This window comes from Nerophis ophidion, linkage group LG14, assembly GCF_033978795.1.
Source record: "Nerophis ophidion isolate RoL-2023_Sa linkage group LG14, RoL_Noph_v1.0, whole genome shotgun sequence".
Taxonomy (NCBI): domain Eukaryota; kingdom Metazoa; phylum Chordata; class Actinopteri; order Syngnathiformes; family Syngnathidae; genus Nerophis; species Nerophis ophidion.
Genome location: NC_084624.1, coordinates 19,672,732 through 19,699,303, shown reverse-complemented (window position 1 = coordinate 19,699,303; position 26,572 = coordinate 19,672,732). Strand labels below are relative to the sequence as shown.

The 26,572-nt window shown below is 42.8% G+C and overlaps 1 protein-coding gene across 1 annotated transcript; it reads right to left on the bottom strand.

The window, feature by feature from the left end:
• Positions 1-1,760: 1,760 nt before the first annotated feature.
• Positions 1,761-13,534, bottom strand: LOC133568254 (uncharacterized). The gene is made up of 5 exons (XM_061920066.1): positions 13,517-13,534; positions 13,078-13,162; positions 9,067-9,168; positions 6,226-6,344; positions 1,761-2,712 (listed from the first exon to the last, which is right to left on the bottom strand). The coding sequence occupies exons 1-5, from the start codon at positions 13,517-13,519 to the stop codon at positions 1,888-1,890; spliced, it is 1,134 nt and encodes a 377-aa protein (XP_061776050.1). The 5' UTR covers positions 13,520-13,534; the 3' UTR covers positions 1,761-1,887.
• Between the last annotated feature and the right edge of the window lie 13,038 nt (positions 13,535-26,572).

Here is a 26,572-nt window from a genome sequence, read left to right as displayed (position 1 = left end):
GTTGAGCACAGAAAAATTAGGTTGTATGATTTTTTTTTCTCCTACATTTAATTTATAACACCTGTGGTGCACTAAAAACATTATGGTGGTTCTTTGGTCAACATCTTACATAGATTCGGTTTTACAGACCATCTTTAAGCTGCTTTCTGAACGTCTCTTTAAAATGCCCTCTTTTGTGGGCGGTCTTATTTACGCCCGAAGCCTTCCTCCAGGCCAAGCCCCCTTTGACTGCGTCTCCACTCCGTCAGCCATGTTGTACATTTTAGTGCTTCCATATAAAGTCCACGGACAGATATGTTAGAACTATGTCCTACTTTGCATTAGAAACGGCAACAGCGGAGGATTTTAGCATTCATGTGCATCCACGAGCCAATCTGGCCCAAAACAGGAAGATAAAGTTTCTTATTATAGCGGACTCACAATCATATTTATATAGCGCTTTTCTCTAGTGACAAAGCGCTGTACATAGTGAAACACATCTTAGTTACATTTAAACCAGTGTTTGTAGCACTGGGAGCAGGCGAGGTGTCTTGCCAAAGGACAACAGTAGTGACTAGTATGGCGTAAGCGGGTATCAAACCTAAAAACCTCAAGTTGCTGGCACGGCCACTCTACCGACCACACCGCCCTTGGGCAAGACACTTTATCCACCCGCTACAACTACCACTCTCACTGGTTTAATTGTATCTTAATGATATAAATTATGAGTTTCACTATGTAAAGTGCTTTGAGTCTTTAGAGAAAAGCTCTATAGAAGTAGACTTCACTTCAAATTCCAGAGATCATTTGGAAGACAAGATTGTTTGATAAAGATCTCCGCCATGCCTCCATGGTTAGATTTCAAACTTTCGAGAGTATCCCAAATATAAGAACCTTTTAAATTTATTTGAAATAATTTCCACATTCACTGTGGGGCGGTATAGCTCGGTTGGTAGAGTGGCCGTGCCAGCAACTTGAGGGTTGCAGGTTCGATTCCCGCTTCCGCCATCTTAGTCACTGCCGTTGTGTCTCTGGGCAAGACACTTTACCCATGTGCTCCCAGTGCCACCCACACTGGTTTAAATGTAACTTAGATATTGGGTTTCACTATGTAAAGCGCTTTGAGTCACTAGAGAAAAGCGCTATATAAATATAATTCACTTCACTTGGGATGCAAGTGTTTTGAGTCCAGAGTTTCCTCAAAGAAACCATTAAGCTTGATATGATCAAACAATTATGAATGACAATACTGTATAAATTAAACTTGGATATGCTTTAGAGTAGTGCTGTCAAACCATTATATTTTTACCACATTCATTTGAATCAATAATTAGTTTAAGTTTTTCATTTTGCTTTAGCAAAGACACCCAGGAAATAAATATATGGGCTGATCAAACACTTAACATTACGGTTTTGTGCTACTTCAAGATGGAAGTGCTTTTGTAAAAAACTACATGATACTTTAGTTGTACTCAAATGTCTCATGAAGAGCAAATATGCTGTTTAGCATCTTCCATCTTACCTTTTTGGCTTCTACAGCCCGTCACTACCTGATCAACCGCCTATTTGTTCACGCTCGATGATTATGCTTGGACAAACTGCCCGACAAACTGGGTTTTAGGCGCAGCAGATGGGTTAAACGCAATAATATTTTTAAAAATCAGATTAATCACTTAAATTTTAACTGCCCTGCTTTTTAATAGTCGGAGTACAACTTGGTAGATGTACTGTTTATAATGCCGTTCCTGGAGGGTAACATACATTTCAAAAAGGCAGGATCATTCAGACCAACTTGTCAAAACATTTATTGAATGCCATCAGGATCACAATCCCTGAAAAAGAGAAAATCAAAGATTTTTTACAGGAGAAGAGAAAAATAATATGGAACGTGAAAACTTAGTGATGTTGCTAAGGTTCTAGACCATCCCAGTCAAAGTGAGGATCTTGATCCACCGCCTCAGCAAACCAGTACTGGTAGTTTGGTAGTGGAGCAGATTTGTAGCTACCGTAAGGGACACTTTTAGGATCGCTGGGAATTTGACTTTTGCTGCTGGATAAAATCTCTGGTGCAAAAGGGTCCTGGGCGTATGGTGTGAAGAGTTTATTCGGTGTGGTGGTTTTGGGCTTACACGGTTTGGCTGCATCAGTTCTGGTAGTAGTCGTGAGTTTGCATCTGGATGGAGTTGTACCGGTGCTGAGTGGTGCTTTAGTACTTGTAGTGGTGGGCTTGCATCTGGCTGGTGTAGTTGTGCTGGTACTCGGCTTGCACATCCTTTTAGTTGTGGTGCTTACAGGGTAGCCTCTAGATGTAGTTGGAGCTTGGGTAGGTTCCATTGGTTGCTTTAGTCCCGAGTAATGAGGAAAATAAGGACAAAGTACACCAGGTATGTAGCAATATGGGTATTGTTGAGGGTAAATATAGCGGGGATAGTTAAAGGAGTCGGATGAGGGAAGAGTGGTGGGCTTAGAAGGATTGTAGCCAAACTGATGATAGATAGGATTGTAAATTGGTTGGGGAGGAACTTTGGTCTGGGGATTATTCGCCATCATATTCATGTAGTAGAGGTAATACAAATAATACTGCTGGTAAGGGTCATAGGCCTGCCGCTTGGACCGGTATGTGTTCCTGGTAATTGGTAAAGGGCTGGGGTGCCCGGCAGTCAAAGCAGATGTTGGGCAGGTAAGTTTGATTTTAGTCTGCATGTAGATCATCGGCAACACATAATAGCCATTCTGAAAGAAAATGGAAGTAATCAGTGCCATGAAAGAAAAACATTTATATGCAATTGTGCCATAGAGTTCTGTAGGCAAGCCTCCCGTAGTTTGTTTAGAAAGTGACCCTCACTTTCTTCACTACATGATCAACAAATCAAAGTCCATTCATAAATGTTGCCTGTCCTTTTTGCATGGATGTCCTCTAATACTTTAAAGTTACTCTGTTATTCAAGGTTTCAGTACACCTCTAAAAATGAGACCACTTAAAACCTACATCAGTATGTGGGAATAAATATGGAATGCATGAAGAAAATCAATACAAATATGATGGTTTAAAAAAAACAATCATACATTTTTGTGGGCAAAGACTCCTAAAATAACTATCAGTATTTGTTATGAAAATATATCGTTATGTGATAAGTACTAAAAGCTCTGAAATGGAGAAGGGGTTTAGGATTAAATAAGATCTGCTTCTTCCTACTTCTTTTTGGACATGCTGAACTGTGCGACAAATATCAACGGTGGGAATCTTTTGGCACCTCACTAATCGATTACGATTCAGAAGCTTCGATTGCTATCATTGATGCACCTTTAGTATATGTGTAATGATGCAGTTTTAAATTTTCTTTTTGTTTCACTGAATAAATCATTACTTGCAATTAAAAAAAAACTATTCATTTGGAATAAGAAACAGTTAAATTCCCACATTTATTGAATGAATGAAAAGGTTTGCAAAACTGGAACAGAAGTGCCCTATAATAAATGGAGCTTGTCGGATCTCCATGAGCTGGTTCACTGCAGTCAGACATTTTAGAATTTTTTTTCATTTATTTACTTACAATAAGTACATCAATTGACATTTACTAATCAATTAGGCTCCAGCAACCCCCCACAACCCCAAAAGGGACAAGCGGTAGAAACGGATGGATGAAATTCTATAATCGTCCATGTCCGAATTGCGATGCATCTAAATATTTATTATTTCCCCCACCTCTAGTAAATATGTTCTGTATTATTGTGTGAATAGGGCTACCTTCACATCGCAGGGCAAGATTTTTATTTCAATTTTTTTTTTAAAAGCTGCTCACATTACAAATTGATGATTTCTAACGTGAATGCAATCTGACCCGCATGTGGACATGACATCGCACACACTGCAGTGTTTACGGAAGTAAAAATGGCTTCAATTGTAATCGGTCTCAGTAGTGGCGCATTTGTGGCAATATTAAGGATTTTTTGCAATTAATATCCACATGTCCTGGATCAAATAATTACGTATAGAAGACAAGTATGTTGACTCTGGCAGACTTATGGGATATTTTGTTTCCATGTCGTACCTGTGGGCCAGCAGTCGGAGACAGGAGTGGGAAAACATTCATGTGAGTTCCTAAAACATTTTCACCCTTTCTGCTGCGTTGTCAACTATTCATTTTGTAACCATCTATTTTGGCGAATGATTATGATGCTTATCGCTTTCTGATGACGTTCTAGTTGGATAAATGCTACCTGAGCGTTCACATTGAGGACTTATATCCCAAATATACGAAAGAGGCCTGGGTTGGATGAAACAAATTCCTTGCCGCACTTATCCCAGTGACATGAAAAAATCCGATAAAGGTCGTATATGAGCTAAAAAGTCTGAATTGACCTGAAGTGTGAACAGGGCCAAGTTATCCTGTTCAAAATAAACATAAAAAAGCCTGGTGCTCTGCTCCAATATGTCAATCAGCTAAAGGCATGAAAGCCAACAGTTTCATTATGTATTATTGAATTAAAGTCAGTAGGCTAACTTAACATGTGACAAATGTAAGCACTGGAGCCTACCTGGCTTTGCTAATGTTGCTCACGTGTCACATTCCTTTGTTACGTTGTCTGACATTTATTTTATATGAAAAAAAAAAGGCTAAAATGCACAATTGTGCTAAACTTTGAGACAGTTAAACAGCTTAGCGTCAAAGCTACAAACACACAACTACTAAAAACAAGTTTATTTCAAACTGTCGACAGCAGGGGTCACCAACCTTTTTGAAACCAAGAGCTACTTCTTGGGTACTGATTAATGCGAAGGGCTACCAGTTTGATAAACACTTAAATTGCCAGAAATAGCCAATTTGCTCAATTTACCTTTAATAAATAAATAAATATATTATATATATATATATATATATATATATACATATATATATATATAAAAGGGTATTTATGTCTGTCATTCCGTCGTACATTTTTTTTTCCTTTTAGGGAAAGTTATTTGTAGAGAATAAATGATGGAAAAAAAAATGGAACGGTTCAAGAGAGGAGAAAAAACGAAAAAAAAGAAAATTAAATTTTGAAACAGTATCTTCAATTTCGACTCGTTAAAATTCAAAATGCAACCGGAAAAAAGAGAAAAACTAGCTAATTCGAATCTTTTTGAAAAAATAAAAAAAAGAATTTATGGAACATCATTAGTCATTTTTCCTGATTAAGAATAATTTTACAATGTTGATGACATGTTTTAAAGAGGTTAAAATCCAATCTGCACTTTGTTAGAATATATAACAAATTGGACCAAGCTATATTTCTAACAGACAAATCATTTCTTCTAGATTTTCCAGAAATTTTTTTTTAAAAGAAATTCAAAAGACTTTGAAATAAGATTTAAATATGATTCTACAGATTTTCTAGATTGACAGAATATTCATTTTTTATTTTAATCATAATAAGTTTGAAGAAATATTTCACAAATATTCGAACAGAAGCTAAAATTAAGACTTAAATTTAAATGTATTTATTATTCTTTACAATAAAAAAAAAATACTTGAACATTAATTTAAATTGTCAGGAAAGAAGAATAATTAATTTAAAAGGTAAAAAGGTATGTGTTTAAAAATCCTAAAATCATTTTTAAGGTTGTATTTTTTTTCTAAAATTGTCTTTCTGAAAGTTATATGAAGCAAAGTAAAAAAAATAAATGAATTTATTTAAACAAGTGATGACCAAGTCTTTAAAATATCTTCTTGGATTTTCAAATTGTATTTGAGTTTTGTCTCCCTCAGAATTAAAAATGTCGAGCAAAGCAAGACCATCTTGCTAGTAAATAAATAAAATTTAAAAAATAGAGGCAGCTCACTGGTAAGTGCTGCTATTTGAGCTATTTTTAGAACAGGCCAGCGGGCGACTCATCTGGTCCTTACGGGAGACCTTGGTGACCCTGGTCTAAAGTACACCAAGAATAGATATTACATTTGTTGAGTAGGTGGCGACTTGTCCAGGGTGTACCCCGCCTTCCGCCCGATTGTAGCTGAGATAGGCGCCACTGCCCCCCGCGACCCCGAAAGGGAATAAGCGGTGGGAAATGGATGGAGTACTACCCTTGTCCTGAAGAGGGCAGCAATGTGCTTTAAGACTTGCATCACTCCAGTCTTACAGAGTCAGCTGTGCCCAAAGTGTTCAATTCAGTATTTGTTGCTATTAGGATTTTCACATCTAAAAATGCTGACAATACCAAGAAAAGCGGTCCTTTTTCAAGGTGTAAGTGTAACCACATACCTCCTGTACCACGTGGCAGCCATCATAGGGAACTACCAACACAAGGCCAAACGCATTTCGACGCAGCAAATAGCCACAAGACTCCAGTGCCTTGCTCAAAAGTTGGGGTGGTCCAGCGCCTGTGACAAGCAGACAATCAGCCAAATGACAAATATCATGAGCAGAGTTGTTGAAAAGACTAATGCCGCAGATATCCATTATTTTAGTAATGTTTTAGATCCGTGGTTATGGAACTTTTTTTTTCACAAAGTAACCACCTCGGAAAACACTTTGCTCTCCAAGTACCACTACAATGATCAACATTAAAATATAGTAGCGTAGTAAGCACAAGCATTCGTTAACAAGGCAAAGGTTTTATTTAACATTCACATGTATATTTCTTATGTTGGCCACTAACACAGTTTGAACATAAACACTGTTTCAATATTTGAGTGATTCTTTGGTACACCACTAGTGCTGGGGTGTCAAATTCATTTTAGCTCAGGGGCCAACGTGGGGGAAAAATCTATGCACACGCGGGCCGGACTATTAAAAATCATGGCATTAAAACTAAATAAGACAACTTCAGTTTGTCTTCTTTTGTCGAAAATAGAACAAACTCATTCAGAAAATATTACATAAAAATATAGAAAAAACTAGCGGCAGCGGTAAAGTTTGGATCCATGGAGAGAAGAAAGTAAATGAATGTTTATAACTTAATAAATCTGCATATGCATAAGAATTTGCTGTCTTTTTTGTCATGTTTTTAATTTATTAAGTAACGTTTGACAACCTTTTTCCAAAACATAATATAAAATGTGAGATGTAACAGGATAATGCATACATTTATCATTTGTTTTCAAAACGCTTACAAAAAAGTGGGACCCCATTTAGAAAATTCCTAGCGCCAACACTGATGGAGTATTGGTGCGTGCAAAACAGCAGCAAGCGGCTGTGTTCTAATACTAATCAAATATCCCAGGGGGCCATAGATCATTCATTCATAGGCCGGATCTGGCCTACAGGCCTTGACTTTGACACCACTGCACTAGATTAATTCAGCGCAAAATTTGAAAATCACTGGAATAGATTGTTCAAATAACCGAAGAAAACACATTATAGCCACAAATACGGCTGGGCGCTATGGCCTAAAATCTGTATTGTATATATATTTCAGCCTCTTGTGATAATTAAACATCAAAATATATTTTGCATATACTGTAAATTATATGAAATATTTCAAAATCAGTTACAAAGGCTGCTAATTTAGATGTATGTGATAACATGTTGCGTCATTTCTCAAAACTATTGGTACTCAACTTGCTAACTTACTGTTAATAGTTTATGGTGACGCGGACCAATATACACTTAGGTTGAAATGTTTTCAGCATTTATTCTTCTATTCGGGTACTTGACAGTTTTGGGCGACACTACTAATATGGGTAACGATCAAACACCAAGCTGTTGCGCAGACATTGGTCATACTTAATATTTTTTCCCCCATATATATCGTGTAAATGGAGCAAATCCTACTATTGGAAATTATTAATGACAAAAAAACCATTTATATCCATACACAAATATACATGTTTATCCATACTAGGTCGTAGTATTGTAGCAATACCAATATTTTGGTACCGGTACTAAAATTATTTTGGTATTTTTCTAAATAAAGGGGACCACAAAAAAATTGCATTTTTTGAATTATTTTAATAAAAAAACCTTAGGGTAAATTAAACAGGTTTATTATTGCAGTTAAGTCCTTAAATAAAATAGTGAACATACTAGACAACCTTTCTTTTAGTAGTAAGTAAACAAAGACTCCTAATTAGTCTGCTGACATATGCGGTAACATTGTGTCATTTATCATTCTATTATTTTGTCAACAAGTACAAGTGGTAAAAAATGTATTATTAATCTACTGTTCATATCTGATTATTTTCTCTTAACATATTCTATCTACACTTCTGTTAAAATTTAAAAATCACTTATTCTTCTGTTTGATACTTTACATTAGTTTTGGATGACACCACAAATTTGGGTATCAATCTGACATCAAGCAGTTACAGGATCATACATTGGTCATATTCAAAGTACTCATGTGTCCAGGGAAAAAATTTCCCGAGTTTATAAACATAATATATATTTTAAAAAAACGAAAGATGCTGTGATGCCAAAAACTAGATGTAATCATCGTATAAACTTGATACGTGGTTGTACTTGATATTACAGTAGATAGCGTCAATCCACCAATGGCGTTTGTTTTGATGCTGGTGAGCTACAGTGTGTAGTGAAGCATTTTTAGCTATTTCTTGTCCTGCAGTGATAATGTACTGGTAAGAAAACTGTCGCCATGATGGCGAGGATTAATGATTTAGAATGTTGCTAAAACACTGCCGGCGGAGGATGGACAATAGCTGCTAGCTAGCCATGTCTTAAAGCACCTCTTCCTCAGGGCGTTTCAGTGTGATAACTTCACCTTTATCTTTATTTTTAAGCCAAAGTGCATCTGTTCTTCCTTTTCAGTCTACACACTGTGTCTGCTTGTAACTAATCTGTGATTGTGTGCCGCCGAACATGCTCCTCTGCTCGTAAACCAGCAATGTCACGACGTGACTTCGACAAGGGTGCGGAACCAGTATGTTTCAGAAACTGTATCATACTAAAAATGATTCATTAGTATCGCGGTACTATACCAATACCGGTATACCGTACAACCCTGCTAAGCCGACATATTTGTATCAAACCACCCACCCCTGTTTACATTCAAGATCTCTAGTTACGCTCAAACGATTAATTGAAGCAAGATAATATCCAATTAATTCAATGGAATAATCATTGCAGCCCTAGAATAGAATATACCCAGGTCCAGGGCCAAGTCTGCAGCTCCACGTCCCACCACTTTCAATTCCATCTGTCTTGGTCCACATTGCAGCGACGTCTTCACGAGGCCCCACAGTCTTTCTGGATTCAAACATATTTGATTTGGTAACTTACGCTTATGTATGGAAAGTAATTTACATCAGGCAGGAATTCTTATTTACATATTTAGCCACATTACTTATTTCAAGTAACACATTTTGTTTTATGTTGAAAAGGTTCATTTAGCCTACTGATGTGTATTTATAAATGGTTGATGTGTGATTGTGCGTGTGAATGTCTGTCTATCTGTGTTGGCTCTGCGATGAGGTGGCGACTTGTCCAGGGTGTACCCCGCCTTCCGCCCGATTGTAGCTGAGATAGGCGCCAGCGCCCCCCGCGACCGCAAAAGGGAATAAGCAGTAGAAAATGGATGGATGGATGATTTACAGTATATAGGCTAGTAAGGTAAAGTTTTGTACCTGACAAGTTTGGGGTTACCTTGCTTCTGAGGTGTCACGTGATGCTAGTGTGACATCGTCTGTGACGTGTTGTATGGATTTTTCCATCCCACATGAGGTGTCAGGTACAAAACTTCTCCTTACTAGCCTATATTGTAGCAGATGTCCCTTATGGGCATCTGTAGTTGTGTATGTATGTTGAGAGCATGCGCAGTTGATTCAGTAAAGTCAACACCACTGAAGTAGTGATGGGATCGGCAGTTCTTTTGACTGTACTGAATCACTAGAATCAGTTCCTTAAATTGATTCGTTCACCGAATCGCCCCGCCCCCCAGTCAGTCAGTAACAGCTTCCCCAGCGGCAGATCTCGGTGTGTGTCAGTTCGCGAACGACAAGCCCTCAGCACCCAATGAATGACACGCAGTGACTGAACGAGATCCTCAATGTGAGGTCCTCCTCCGCGACACAGTCAGTTCTCTGTGTCAGTAGGTTCACGAGTCCTGAGAGCGAGAGCGTTGTTCACGGAGTAATTCATGTCGTTAATCTGCGGTGAACGAAGCGTTCGCTCAATCCCTCCCCCCGCCCCCAAGATGAGTAGCTGGCTGAGTCGAGGGTTCAGTGAGTCACAAAATGCGCCAGTCTGAAAATTATGTTTATTTTTTTTAATTACTACATTAGATGTGATTATTTTAACAATTAAAAGTGAATCTGACAAGATACATTTTTAAATTTACTACAAATATTTTCTTTTTTTTCCTTCTTTTTTATGTGTCCTCGTCATGAGGTGTCCATGACATTTTAAAATGGATCTGAAAACAATATTTAAAAAAAAATAAAAAATAAAAAATGTAAAGTGGTAAAAATTACAAATGGTATTATTTTTACATTTGACTCGACGACAAAATTAATATACATTCTTAAATGTGTTTGAAATGCAATTATTTTCTACATTACATCCTGGAGGATGCCAGTCACCCTCTGCATAGCGTTATCAGTAGCCAGAGGAGCCTGTTCAGTGCTAGACTGCTTCATCCCAACTGCAGAACTAATAGACTCAAAAACTCCTTTGTCCCACACGCCATTAGACTGTACAACTCCTCTCTGGGGCTGGGGGCGGGGGGTACTAGGATGACAGGGGATGCAAAACAATAACAGTGCAATACGTTTTCATAACATGGTCACTACTGCCTACTTTCTCTTGTTATATTCTTATTTTACTGTTATATTTTTATTCCCATTGTTGCTTTTAATTTTTTATTCTTATTGTAATAATTCTCTATTTTGTTTCCATTTAAACCCCCATTATTTACTTTTTACTTTTATTTAAATTGATCTCAACTCTGTACACTGCTGCTGGAATTTTAATTTTCCTGAAGGAACTCTCCTGAAGGAATCAATAAAGTACTATCTATTACATTTATTTTAACAATTTATAGTGGATCTGACAAGATAGAAAAAACGATTCTAAAATGTTTTTCCACATAACATGTTTCTAACAAAACATACATGTATTAAAAATGTAGTAAAAAAATTCACTCTTATATCACATCCAATATGGGTTATATATTTTTTTAAACAATTATGATCACTCTAAAAGCGGTATATAATAAACACAATATGAAAAATAGAATAAAAAAATGTGTGCAGGTCGGCGAATCATGAGTCAGTCAGTAACAGATTCCCCAGTGGCAGATCTCGGTGTGTGTCAGTTCGCGAACGACAAAAGCCTTCAGCACCCAATGAACGACGCGCACAGTGACTGAACGAGATCCTCAATGTGACGTCCTCCTCCGCGACGTAGTCAGTTCTCTGTGTCAGTAGGTTCGCGAGTCCTGAGAGCGAGAGCGTTGTCGTTCACTCTGTGAATCATGTCGTTAATCCGCGGTAAACGAATCGTTCGCTCAATCTCCCCCGACCCCCATAATGAGCAGCTGGCTGCATCGAGGCTTAAGTGAGTCACAAAATGCGCCAGTTCCACTCATACCGGAATGCTCGCTTCGGAGCTCAACTGAACTGAGAAAGGAACGGATCGTTCATGAAGTGATTCGGTTCAGTACTTTCACTCAAAAGATTAGTTTGTTCGAATGAATCGTTCGCGAACGACAACACTACACTGAAGTGGACAGCCGTGTGCATGTTTCACTGATTTCTACATTGTGTCAGAAACGTAAATAAAACCATTTATAAATAACACATTAGATGTAATTTATTGGTTGCATTTTGGTTTCTGCTTGTTTCTGAGTGCCCGAATAGGGAACGGACAGGGAGGAGATAAAAATGCATGACCATATAAAAAAAAATTAAAAATACAATACATCAAATGTGTAACTTAAAGGCCTACTGAAACCCACTACTACCAACCATGCAGTCTGATAGTTTATATATCAATGATGAAATATTAACATTGCAACACATGCCAATACGGCCTTTTTAGTTTACTAAATTGCGATTTCAAATTTCCCGGGACTTTTTTCTTGAAAACGTCGTGTAATGATGTACGCGTGACGTCACGGGCTGTTATGAATATGAGCGCTGCGCACACACACAGCTAAAAGTCGTCTGCTTTAACGGCATAATTACACAGTATTTTGGATATCTGTGTTGCTGAATCTTTTGCAATTTGTTCAATTAATATTGGAAAAGTCAAAGTAGAATGACGGAGTTGGGAAGCTTTAGCCTTTAGCCACACAAACACACGGTGATTCCTAGTTTAAAATTCACGGAGGTGAAACTTTCCTATGGATCAGAGCGGACATGGATCCCGACTACATGTCAACCAGCAGGTTTCGGTGAGAAAATTGTGGTTAAAAAGTTGCCACTTACCAAATATCAGCTGACCCTGTGCCTCCCGTACAGCTGCCGTCGACTTCCCTAAGACACTGCGCGTCAACACCCGGCCGTGGACGTACACTTCGACTATCAGGTACTGTTAAACTCACTAAAACACTAGCAACACAATAGAAAGATAAGAGATTTGCCAGAATTATCCTAGTAAATGTCTCTAAAAACATATAAACCCGTCTCAATGCAACGAGATTGCAATCGCGTTTTTTTTGTTTAACTTTTTTTTTTTTTCTTCCAGTCCGTCGCTATCAATATCCTCAAAAATGAATTTTCATCCTCACTCAAATTAATGGGGAAATTGTCGTTTTCTCGGTCAGAATAGCTGTTTTTGTTGGAGGCTCCCATTAAAATCAATGTGAATATATGAGGAGCCATCAACATGTGACGTCATCGTCTGCGACTTCCGGTAGAGGCAGAGCTTTTCTGCAGCTGCGAACTTTATTGTGGATGTTCTCTATAAATCCTTTCAGCAAAAATATGGCAATATCACGAAATGATCCAAGTATGACACATAGAATGGACCTGCTATCCCCGTTTGAATAAGAACATCTCATTTCAGTAGGCCTTTAAACATAACTAATGTGACTCAATAATATGTAAGTAAAAAATCCTGCCTAACGTAAGTTACTTTCTATACATAAATAATAACATACCAAATCACATGTTACACAATTATCACAGCAGTTTTACATGCTCATTTAAAGCTTACCTGATCCTGGCTTCCCGTTGAAGACAATCTTGCCCTTCCTCACGTCCTCACTTGCTAACTGGCGTGGAGATATTTCACCAAACGCCTGCCATGAAAAACACTTTAAACTCGGCACAAGAGAGAAAAGAATAAACCACAGGAGCGCAACAGTCGGACAAGATGAGGCCGCCCCCATGTTGGTGGACACTCAAAGCAAGTAAAGATACAAACACTCAAAACAAGGAAACTATCTTGTTTTTGCCAGGTGGGCGCACGTAGGACCACACACACCTGTGTCCATCATGCCAGGAGAGCACACCTGTATTCATCAAACTTGGCACGCCTCGGCTAATTAGATGTCACATTCCTATTGGCTGGCATTTTCATCTTCCGCTTTTAGCATTATGACAATATTAGCTTCCTTAAGTCTTTTCGTACGAGTTTGTGCATTTTCATTCACCATCACAGGAACGTCTCTTAAGGGTGAATTAATAATAGAGCAGTGGTTCTTCTTCTTCTTCTTCTTCTTCTTTTGTTTTTATGGCGGTTGGCAATCAACCTTCTAGTGTGCATTACCGCCACCTATTGTAATGGAGTGTGGACCGAGGTGGATCCCTACTCTATATTCTTTTATTTAACCCAGTGTTTTTTAAATATGTGTATATTGCTTTATATCCTATGTTTTCTGAATGCAATCCTAATATACCTCCCACTTCTAACCTAATATTTTCTTTTGCTAACTTATTTTCCAGTATTTCTCTTTCTCTATTATATTTCCTACAATGTATTAAGACATGGTCAACATTTTCTATCTGGTGGCAAAAATCACACAGCCCTGTAGTATGTTTGCCTATCAATTTGAGTGAACTATTTAGATATGTATGTCCTAATCTCATTCTAGTAATAATGTCTTCTTCTTTCCTATTTCTACCCCCTCCTCTCATTACACCTACTCTCCTCTGGACTTTGTAAAACACTCTAACTTTTGTTTCCTTATTCCAATTATCCTGCCACTTTTTATTGTGTTCTATCTTAATTATGCTCTTCACTTCTTCTTTACTGTGCTTAATCTCCATGTTTACTTCTGTTTTAGTGGTTGCTTGTTTTGCGTATCTATCAGCTAACTCATTTCCCTCAACTCCTACATGAGCAGGAACCCAGAGAAATGTTACCACACCTCCCGCTTTATTTATCCTGTCGATTGCCTGAACTATTTCATAAACTATATCTTGTCTTGTTTCTGATGCTATGTTTTTTATGCTCGTCAATGCACTGCTGGAGTCCGAGCACATGACTACTTTCCTTGCTTTGTTTTCCTCTATCCAGTTAGCTGCCATATAAATTGCTACCAATTCACCCGTAAAAACAGATAGTTTATCACTAATTCTTTTATTTAACACTATATTTCTCTGTGGGATAACTGCAGCAGCTCATACTTTACTATTTATAGTTTTTGATGCATCTGTGATTATCATAATATTGTCAAAAAAAATTTCCTCAATCCATTGTTCTATTTGGTAACTATTTGAATGTCTATTCTTCAGTATTTGCATGTTTACCTTTGGGTTGTCATACATCCACGGTGGTATTGCAGGAATTGGTACTGTAGGGCTAACTTTAATATTGTCAATTTGTGTTTTGTTACATATATCTCCTATTATCCACCCTAGAGCAGAGGTTCTTAACCTTGTTTGAGGTACCCCACCAGTTTCATATGCGCATTCACCGAACCCTTCTTTAGTGAAAAATAGAAAAGTTTTTTTTTTTTTTTCAAATTCATGCCAAAGTTATATGTTTTCGGTAACACTTTAGTATGGGGAACATATTCTAAGTAACAAAGACTTAATTTAGAGTTATTTGGTTAGGGTTAGAGCCAGGGTTAGAGGGTTAGGGTTATAATAAGGCCATGCCGAATAAGTACTTATGACTAGTTAAGAGCCAATATATTACTAATTTGCATGTTAATAAGAAACTAATGAATGGTGAATATGTTCCCCATACTAAAGTGCTACCATGTTTTTACTGGTGCACAAAATGAACCGTGCAAGAACATCACCTTGTTCAAACAACAAAACCAACATAAACTCACAACAAATTACACACCTGCAAATCAGTGTGACTTCTGCTGTTGCCGTATCCGTAATATGCCAATAGGGAGAAGTTTTTATTTAAACGAGGAGTCAGGTGTGTCTTGACCTCTGCCGAACCCCTGAGCCCGACTCACCGAAACCCTTGGGTTCGATCGAACCCAGGTTAAGAACCACTGTGATAGAGTATTATAATTTCTAAATACATTTTGTGTTACGTTCATTTTCAGCTTCAAGTTGGCAAATAACCTGACAGTTATCTGAGCTCTTGCTCTTTTCATTTCTTGGAAGTCTGAGTGGGCCGTGGCTCATTGGGGACACTCATAGGTCAGTCATGGTATTACATCCATTCTCCACTAAACAGTTTTAAAAATATGCACCGTAAGAATGACACACTTTGAATAAATCCATCCATTTTTCTACCGCTTGTTCCCTTTGGGGTCGTGGAGGACGCTGGTGCCTATCTCAGCTACGATTGGGCGGAAGGCGGGGTACACCCTGGACAAGTCACCATCTCAGATTGACAGACAACATTCACACTCAATTTAGTGTTGCCAATCAAACTAACTTTGAATACATAACACACAAAAATTGTTACACTGCCATCCATCCATCCATCCATCCATCCATCCATCCATCCATTTTCTACCGCTTATTCCCTTTCGGGGTCGCGGGGAGTGCTGGCGCCTATCTCAGCTACAATCGGGCGGAAGGTGGGGTACACCCTGGACAAGTCACCATCTCAGATTGACAGACAACATTCACACTCAATTTAGTGTTGCCAATCAAACTAACTTTGAATACATAACACACAAAAATTGTTACACTACCATCCATCCATTCATCCATCCATCCATCCATCATCTTCCGCTTATCCGAGGTCGGGTCGCGGGGGCAACAGCCTAAGCAGGGAAACCCAGACTTCCCTCTCCCCAGCCACTTTGTCTAGCTCTTCCCGGGGGATCCCGAGGCGTTCCCAGGCCAGCCGGGAGACATAGTCTTCCCAACGTGTCCTGGGTCTTCCCCGTGGCCTCTTACCGGTTGGACGTGCCCTAAATACGTCCCTAGGGAGGCGTTCGGGTGGCTTCCTGAGCAGATGCCCGAACAATCTCATCTGGCTCCTCTCGATGTGAAGGAACAGCGGCTTTACTTTGAGTTCCTCCCGGATGGCAGAGCTTCTCACCCTATCTCTAAGGGAGAGCCCCGCCACACGGCGGAGGAAACTAATTTCGGCCGCTTGTACCCGTGATCTTATCCTTTCGGTCCTGACCCAAAGCTCATGACCATAGGTGAGGATGGGAAAGTAGATCGACCGGTAAATTGAGAGCTTTGCCTTCCGGCTCAGCTCCTTCTTCACCACAACTGATCGGTACAACGTCCTCATTACTGAAGACGCTGCACCAATCCGCCTGTCGATCTCACGATCCACTCTTCCCTCACTCGTGAACAAGACTCCTAGGTACTTGAACTCCTCCACTTGGGGCAGGGTCTCCTCCCCAACCCGGAAATGGCATTCCACCCTTTTCCGGGCGAGAACCATGGACTCGGACTTGGAGGTGCTGATTCTCATTCCGGTCGCTTCACACTCGGCTGCAAACCGATCCAGCGAGAGCTGAAGATCCCGGTCAGATGAAGCCATCAGGACCACATCACATGCAAAAAGCAGGGACCTAATCCTGCGGTTACCAAACCGGAACCCCTCAACGCCCTGACTGCGCCTAGAAATTCTGTCTATAAAAGTTATGAACAGAATCGGTGACAAAGGACAGCCTTGGCGGAGTCCAACCCTCACTGGAAATGTGTTCGACTTACTGTCGGCAATGCGGACCAAGCTCTGGCACTGATCGTACAGGGAGCGGACCGCCACAATAAGACAGTCCGATACCCCATACTCTCTGAGCACTCCCCACAGGACTTCCCGAGGGACACGGTCGAATGCCTTCTCCAAGTCCACAAAGCACATGTAGACTGGTTGGGCAAACTCCCATGCACCCTCAAGAACCCTGCCGAGAGTATAGAGCTGGTCCACAGTTCCACGACCAGGACGAAAACCACACTGTTCCTCCTGAATCCGAGGTTCGACTATCCGGCGTAGCCTCCTCTCCAGTACACCTGAATAAACCTTACCGGGAAGGCTGAGGAGTGTGATCCCACGATAGTTGGAACACACCCTCCGGTCCCCCTTCTTAAAGAGAGGAACCACCACCCCGGTCTGCCAATCCAGAGGTACCGCCCCCGATGTCCACGCGATGCTGCAAAGTCTTGTCAACCAAGACAGCCCCACAGCATCCAGAGCCTTAAGGAACTCCGGGCGGATCTCATCCACCCCCGGGGCCTTGCCGCCGAGGAGCTTTTTAACTACCTCAGCGACCTCAGCCCCAGAAATAGGAGAATCCACCACAGATTCCCCAGGCACTGTTTCCTCATAGGAAGACGTGTTGGTGGGATTGAGGAGGTCTTCAAAGTATTCCTTCCACCTATCCACAACATCCGCAGTTGAGGTCAGCAGAACACCATCCGCACCATACACGGTGTTGATAGTGCACTGCTTCCCCTTCCTGAGGCGGCGGACGGTGGTCCAGAATCGCTTCGAAGCCGTCCGGAAGTCGTTTTCCACGGCTTCCCCGAACTCCTCCCATGTCCGAGTTTTTGCCTCCGCGACCGCTGAGGCTGCACACCGCTTGCCCTGTCGGTACCTGTCCACTGCCTCCGGAGTCCTATGAGCCAAAAGGACCCGATAGGACTCCTTCAGCTTGACGGCATCCCTCACCGCTGGTGTCCACCAAGGGGTTTTAGGATTGCCGCCCCGACAGGCACCAACTACCTTGCAGCCACAGCTCCAATTAGCCGCCTCGACAATAGAGGTGCCAAACATGATCTACTCGGACTCAATGTCCAGCACCTCCCTCGTGGCATGTTCAAAGTTCTTCCGAAGGTGGGAATTGAAACTTTCTCTGACAGGAGACTCTGCCAGACGTTCCCAGCAAACCCTCACAATGCGTTTGGGGCTGCCAGGTCTGTCCGGCATCCTCCCCCATCATCGCAGCCAACTCACCACCAGGTGGTGATTGGTAGAAAGCTCTTCACCCCTAGTGTCCAAAACATGAGGCCGCAAATCCGATTACACAACTACAAAGTCAATAATGGAACTGCGGCCTAGGGTGTCCTGGTGCCAAGTGCACATATGGACACCCTTATGTTTGAACATGGTGTTTGTTATGGACAAACTGTGACAAGCACAAAGTCCAATAACAAAACACCACTCGGATTCAGATCCGGGCGGCCATTTTTCCCAATCATGCCTCTCCAGGTTTCAATGTCGCTGCCAACATGAGCGTTGAAGTCCCCCAGCAGAACAAGGAAATCACCCGAGGGAGCACTCTCCAGTACTATCTCGAGTGTACACAAAAAGGGTGGGTACTCTGAACTGCTGTTTGGTGCATAAGCACAAACAACAGTCAGGACCCGTCCCCCCACCTGAAGGCGGAGGGATGCTACCCTTTCGTCCACCGGGTTGAACTCCAACGTACAGGCTTTGAGCCGGGGAGAAACAAGAATTGCCACCCCAGCCCGTCGCCTCTCACTGCCGGCAACGCCAGAGTGGAAGAGGGTCCAATCCCTCTCGAGAGAAGTGGTTCCAGAGCCCTTGCTGTGCGTCGAAGTGAGCCCGACTATATCCAGCCGGAATTTCTCGACTTTGCGTACTAGCTCAGGCTCTTTCCCCCCCAGTGTAGTGACGTTCCACGTCCAAAGAGCTAGCTTCTGTACCCGAGGATCGGACCGCCAAGTGCCCTGCCTTCGGCTGCCGCCCAGCTCACATTGCACCCGTCCTCTATGGCCCCTGCTATGGGTGGTGAGCCCATTAGAGGGGTGACACACGTTGCCTCTTTGGGCTGTACCCGGCCGGGCCCCATGCGAACAGGCCCGGCCACCAGGCTCTCGCCATCGTGCCCCACCTCCGGGCCTGGCTCCAGAGGGGGGCCCCGGTGACCCGTGTCCAGGCGAGGGAAATCTGGGTCCATGCTTTTTCTTCTTCATATAGGTCTTCGAGCTGCTCTTTGTCTGATCCCTCACCTAGAACCTGTTTGCCTTGGGAGACCCTACCAGGGGGCTTTATGCCCCCGGACAACATAGCTCCTAGGATAATTGGGACACGCAAACTCCTCTACCACGATAAGGTTGCAGCTCAGAGAGGAGTGTTACACTACCAATATCGTCAAATTTGGCATTTTGAAATCAATTAATAATCCTTTAAAATGTGATAATTCTCGCTTTCCAGTGGTTTCAGTTCATACCTACAACTTTATCTAAGGGAACATCCATCCATTTCTACCGCTTATTCCCTTTTGGGGTCGCGGGGGGCGCTGGTGCCTATCTCAGCTACAATCGGGCGGAAGGCGGGTTACACCCTGGACAAGTCGCCACCTCATCGCAGGGCCAACACAGATAGACAGACAACATTCACACACTAGGGCCAATTTAGTGTTGCCAATCAACCTAACTTTGAATACATAACACACGAAAATTGTTACAATACCAATATCCTCAAATGTGGCATTTTAAAATCAATTAATAATCCTTTAAAATTTGATAATTCTTGCTTTCCAGTGGTTTCAGTTCATACCTACAACTTTATCGAAAGAGCATCCATTCATCCATTCATCCATCCATCCATTTCCTACCGCTTATTCCCTTTTGGGGTCGCGGGGGGCGCTGGTGCCTATCGCAGCTACAATCGGGCGGAAGGCGCCGTACACCCTGGACAAGTCGCCATCTCATCGCAGGGCCAACACAGATAGACAGACAACATTCACACTCACATTCACACACTTGGACCAATTTAGTGTTGCCAATCAACCTAACTTTGAATACATAACACACGAAAATTGTTACACTACCCATCCATCCATTTTCTACCGCTTATTCCCTTTGGGGTCGCGGGAAGCGCTGGTGCCAATCTCAGCTACAATCGGGCGGAAGGCACCGTACACCCTGGACAAGTCACCATCTCAGATTGACAGACAACATTCACACTCACATTCACACACTAGGGCAAATTTAGTGTTGCCAATCAACCTAACTTTGAATACATAACACACGAAAATTGGTACACTACCAATATCTTCAAATGTGGCATTTTAAAATCCATTAATAATCCTTTAAAATTTGATAATTCTCGCTTTCCAGTGGTTTCAGTTCATACCTACAACTTTATCGAAAGGAACAATCCATCGATTTTGTTATTATATAAATAAATACATTATTGCAAACAAAACAAAACATTCAGTTATCCAATTGTGATATTTTCTGGAAGGGTTGGTGGGCACCAGAGGGTTTTTTTGCCCAGTGCGCCAAACAGGCTGCGACCGCCTCTGGAAATACTCAAACTTTTCAATGTAACTTTTCAATCTATATCACGGGTTCGGAGTTGGGGCACGATGGCGAGCGCCTGGTGGTCGGGCCTGTCCCCATGGGGCCCGGCCCGGGCACAGCCCGAAGAGGCAACGTGGGTCATCCCTCCAATGGGCTCACCACTCATAGGAGGGGCCATAGAGGTCGGGTGCATTGTGAGCTGGGCGGCAGCCGAAGGCAGGGCACTTGGCGGTCCGATCCTCGGCTACAGAAGCTAGCTCTTGGGACGTGGAACGTCACCTCACTGGGGGGGAAGGAGCCTGAGCTAGTGCGTGAGGTAGAGAAGTTCCGGCTGGATATAGTCGGACTCACCTCGACGCACAGCAAGGGCTCTGGAACCAGTTCTCTCGAGAGGGACTGGACCCTCTTCCACTCTGGCGTTGCCGGCAGTGAGAGGCGACAGGCTGGGGTGGCAATTCTCGTTGCCCCCCGGCTCAAAGCCTGCACGTTGGAGTTCAACCCGGTGGACGAGAGGGTAGCTTCCCTTCGCCTTCGGGTGGGGGGACGGGTCCGGACTGTTGTTTGTGCTTACGCACCAAACAGCAGTTCAGAATACCCACCCTTTTTGGGTACACTCGAGGGAGTACTGGAAAGTGCTCCTCCGGGTGATTCCCTTGTCCTACTGGGAGACTTCAACGCTCATGTTGGCAACGACAGTGAAACCTGGAGAGGCGTGATTGGGAAGAATGGTCGCCTGGATCTAAACCCGAGTGGTGTTTTGTTATTGGACTTTTGTGCTCGTCACGGATTGTCCATAACAAACACCATGTTCAAACATAAGGGTGCCCATATGTGCACTTGGCACCAGGACACCCTAGGCCGCAGTTCCATGATCGACTTTGTAGTTGTGTCATCGGATTTGCGGCCTTATGTTTTGGACACTCGGGTGAAGAGAGGGGCGGAGCTTTCTACCGATCACCACCTGGTGGTGAGTTGGCTGCGATGGTGGGGGAGGATGCCGGACAGACCTGGCAGGCCCAAGCGCATTGTGAGGGTCTGCTGGGAACATCTGGCAGAGTCTCCTGTCAGAGAGAGTTTCAATTCACATCTCCGGGAGAACTTTGAACATGTCACGAGGGAGGTGCGGGACATTGAGTCCGAGTGGACCATGTTCCGAACCTCTATTGTCGAGGCGGCTGATTGGAGCTGTGGCCGCAAGGTTGTTGGTGCCTGTCGTGGCGGTAATCCCAGAACCCGTTGGTGGACACCAGCAGTGAGGGATGCCGTCAAGCTGAAGAAGGAGTCCTATCGGGTTCTTTTGGCTCATAGGACTCCGGAGGCAGTGGACGGGTACCGACGGGCCAAGCGGTGTGCAGCTTTAGCGGTCGCGGAGGCAAAAACTCGGACATGGGAAGAGTTCGGGGAAGCCATGGAAAACGACTTCCGGACGGCTTCGAAGCCATTCTGGACCACCATACGGCGCCTCAGGAAGGGGAAGCAGTGCACTATCAACACCGTGTATGGTGCGGATGGTAGTCTGCTGACTTCGACTGCGGAAGTTGTGGATCGGTGGAGGGAATACTTCGAAGACCTCCTCAATCCCACCAACACGTCTTTCTTTGAGGAAGCGGTGCCTGGGGAATCTGTAGTGGACTCTCCTATTTCTGGGGCTGAGGTCGCTGAGGTAGTTAAAAAGCTCCTCGGCGGCAAGGCCCCGGGGGTGGATGAGATCCGCCCGGAGTTCCTTAAGGCTCTGGATGCTGTGGGGCTGTCTTGGTTGACAAGACTCTGCAGCATCGCGTGGACATCGGGGGCGGTACCTCTGGATTGGCAGACCGGGGTGGTGGTTCCTCTCTTTAAGAAGGGGGACCGGAGGGTGTGTTCCAACTATCGTGGGATCACACTCCTCAGCCTTCCCGGTAAGGTTTATTCAGGTGTACTGGAGAGGAGGCTTCGCCGGATAGTCGAACCTCGGATTCAGGAGGAACAGTGTGGTTTTCGTCCTGGTCGTGGAACTGTGGACCAGCTCTATACTCTCGGCAGGGTTCTTGAGTGTGCATGGGAGTTTGCCCAACCAGTCTACATGTGCTTTGTGGACTTGGAGAAGGCATTCGACCGTGTCCCTCGGGAAGTCCTGTGGGGAGTGCTCAGAGAGTATGGGGTATCGGACTGTCTTATTGTGGCAGTCCGCTCCCTGTATGATCAGTGTCAGAGCTTGGTCCGCATTGCTGGCAGTAAGTCGGACACGTTTCCAGTGAGGGTTGGACTCCGCCAAGGCTGTCCTTTGTCACCGATTCTGTTCATAACTTTTATGGACAGAATTTCTAGGCGCAGCCAAGGCGTTGAGGGGTTCCGGTTTGGTGGCCACGGGATTAGGTCTCTGCTTTTTGCAGATGATGTAGTCCTGATGGCTTCATCTGGCCGGGATCTTCAGCTCTCACTGGATCGGTTCGCAGTCGAGTGTGAAGCGACCGGAATGAGAATCAGCACCTCCAAGTCCGAGTCCATGGTTCTCGCCCGGAAAAGGGTGGAGTGCCATCTCCGGGTTGGGGAGGAGACCCTGCCCCAAGTGGAGGAGTTCAAGTACCTAGGAGTCTTGTTCACGAGTGGGGGAAGAGTGGATCGTGAGATCGACAGGCGGATCGGTGCGGCGTCTTCAGTAATGCGGACGTTGTATCGATCCGTTGTTGTGAAGAAGGAGCTGAGCCGGAAGGCAAAGCTCTCAATTTACCGGTCGATCTACGTTCCCATCCTCACCTATGGTCATGAGCTTTGGGTCATGACCGAAAGGATAAGATCACGGGTACAAGCGGCCGAAATGAGTTTCCTCCGCCGTGTGGCGGGGCTCTCCCTTAGAGATAGGGTGAGAAGCTCTGCCATCCGGGAGGAGCTCAACGTAAAGCCGCTGCTCCTCCACATCGAGAGGAGCCAGATGAAGTGGTTCGGGCATCTGGTCATGATGCCACCCGAACGCCTCCCTAGGGATGTGTTTAGGGCACGTCCAGCTGGTAGGAGGCCACGGGGAAGACCCAGGACACGTTGGGAAGACTATGTCTCCCGGCTGGCCTGGGAACGCCTCGGGATCCCCCGGGAAGAGCTAGACGAAGTGGCTGGAGATAGGGAAGTCTGGGCTTCCCTGCTTAGGCTGCTGCCCCCGCGACCCGACCTCGGATAAGCGGAAGATGATGGATGGATGGATGGATCACGGGTTCTTAACCTTTCTCACCTAACAGTAAGTTTTCCCACTCAAATATTAACACCCATTTAGCAACCACACTCTGGATTTTAATGGGCTTCAATAACTACTTAGTTTACAATCTTGTCAAATGATATGAAGCAATCACAAAGATGATTCATTTTACACAAACACCTTAGGCTTTGGTCAAAATGATTAGAAAAACAAGTACTAACCGAATATACTGCACAAATAAGCGACTCAATGATGAAAAAAACATTTGCATACAACAAAATGTGGTTTACCTAAACTGTCAATTTTTTTAAAGTGCAAATATAAATACAGCTTTACCACTTTAGTGTTACGTTTTGTGCTTCAGAAACCTCTTTTTGACTTTAGCGCCAAACTTCTGTTTGATAATCATTACTGTCACAAGTGGTGCAAAGGTCTATTACAACTGAAAATCGCTGTGGTTTATACCAGTGGTTCTCAAATGGGGGTACGCGTTCTCCTGGGGATACTTGAAGGCATGCCAAGGGGTACATGAGATTTTTAAAAAATATTCTAAAAATATCAACAATTCAAAAATATTTTATAAATATATTTATTGAATAATACTTCAACAAAATATGAATGTAAGTTCATAAAATGCAACGATGCAATATTCAGCGTTGACAGCTAGATTTTTTGTGGACGTGTTCCATAAATATTGATGTTAAAGAGTTCTTTTTTTGTGAAGAAATGTTTAGAATTGTTCATGAATCCAGATAGACCTCTATTACAATCCCCAAAGACGGCACTTTAAGTTGATGATTATTTCTGCGCCAAGTAAAATTCCTAGTTTGTGAACCCATTCTCAAACAATGGCAATAAAAAAACAAAAAAACTTTTCTGATTCTGACTTTTATGTGTAGAAATCTTTATTTATAATTGAATCACTTGTTTATTCTTCAACACAGTTTTAGTTATTTTTATGAATTTTTCCCCCCAAATAGTTCAAGAAAGACCACTACAAATGAGCAATATTTTGCACTGTTATACAATTTAATAAATCAGAAACTGATGACATAGTGCTGTATTTTACTTCATCTCTTTTTTTTTCAACCAAAAATGCTTTGCTCTGATTGGGACGTACATGAATCAAAAAAAATGTTCACAGGGGGTACATCACTGAACAAAGGTTGAGAACCACTGGTTTTTACAGAGTACAGCTGTGAAACTGATTTTTTTTGGTGGCCCTATAGAGGGCGCTCGCAGCTCAATAGGCTCTGGCCCGATGGTTCAACACTGATCTATACCAGGGGTGTCAAATTCAAATACAGAGTGGGCCAAAATTTAAAACTGAACAAAGCTGCCGGGCCAAGGTTGAACAAATTAACCTTTTAATAGGGACCCAAACAAGTGTTGCATTGAACATTGAACAAGCAAGGCTTATATACAGTAACTTTAAAGTGACATGCAAAATCGAGCTTCAAATATTAATAATAATAATTTAAAAATATCAATAGCTTTTTAAATAAAATTTAAATACAAATGTAATGCCTCTTTTGTTTTTGCAGCCTTCTGAGGTAAATATCACAATATATTGTAGCGTCCCGAAATAGTTAGTGCTGCAAGGGGTTCTGGGTATTTTTGTTGTTGTGTTTATGTTATGTTACAGTGCAGATGTTCTCCCGAAATGTGTTTGTCATTCTTGTTTGTGTGAGTTCACAGTGTGGGGCTTATTTGTAACAGTTGTAAAGTTGTTTATACGGCCACCCTTAGTGTGACCTGTATGGCTGGTCACACTAGGGGTGTGACCAGCATTCACTTATGTGTGCATTCACTTAACATGCGAGTGGGCCTGCCTTTAAGGCACGCCCTCAATCTTGTTGTCCGGGTGAAAATCTGGAGAATGCTTGCCCCGGGAGATTTTCGGGAGGGGCACTGAACTTCGGGAGGATTGGCAAGTGTGAGAAATTGCGGTGTTACAGCGGCACCGCTGCTGTGTAATAACGGCGGGCCAGCTGTAATGTTAATTTGATATTGCCTCAAGGGCCAAATGAAATTACACGGCGGGCCAAATTTGGCCCGCAGGCCAGAGTTTGACACCCATGATCTATACTGTAGAACTTAACTGCAAACATTACACATGTTAGTTATTAAATTGAAATATGAAAATTTAGACATTTATAATTTTCTTGGTTAGGGTCATCGAACATGGCAGAGAACAGGCTAGGACTGCTTCAAGAAGGAACACCTATTTTTCAACGTAATGATCCAATAAAGATGTCACTGCAGAATCAAAAAAAAAAAAAAGAAAATGTAGTTGAATTGTGTGCTAGAGGGCTAGGACCGTCTCTGGGTACATAAAGTTATGTTAGCTTACTCAAATGTAGCAAAACACTGCAATGCGACACATCTAACAACATTTGACTATATAGTACTTTTATGGTACTTGCTCCATTTCCATAATTACACAAGTTGACACAAGTACCAGGGTAGCCATTTTTGGTTGTTTTAACACATTTAATGGAGACACTTTCATTGTGCATCAAGCATCGCCATGAAGTCTCGATAAGAGGGAATTAGCTCTGGGGGGATCTGGAAAGGTGCTGCAGTTGTGGTTGGTCCTGGTCTTGTAGTCTGCTTTGGAGGGTAGTGAGGGTGATGCCAGCGAAAATAGGGAATATGTGACTGCATTCCTGGATTTCTGGGGTCCTTCTAGGTGGGTGGGTGTTTCCCAGGAGGTGGCTGATATCCCACAAAGTGGCAGGCATGAGGATTGAAGAGCGAGTGCTGATATCCCACAAAGTGCCAGGCATGAGGATTGAAGAGCGAGTACTGACCCATTTGTGGCATCGTGTGGTCTTGATGAACGTAGGGTTTTTGAGGTGCTGGGGTCCCCATTGGGACCTGGTGC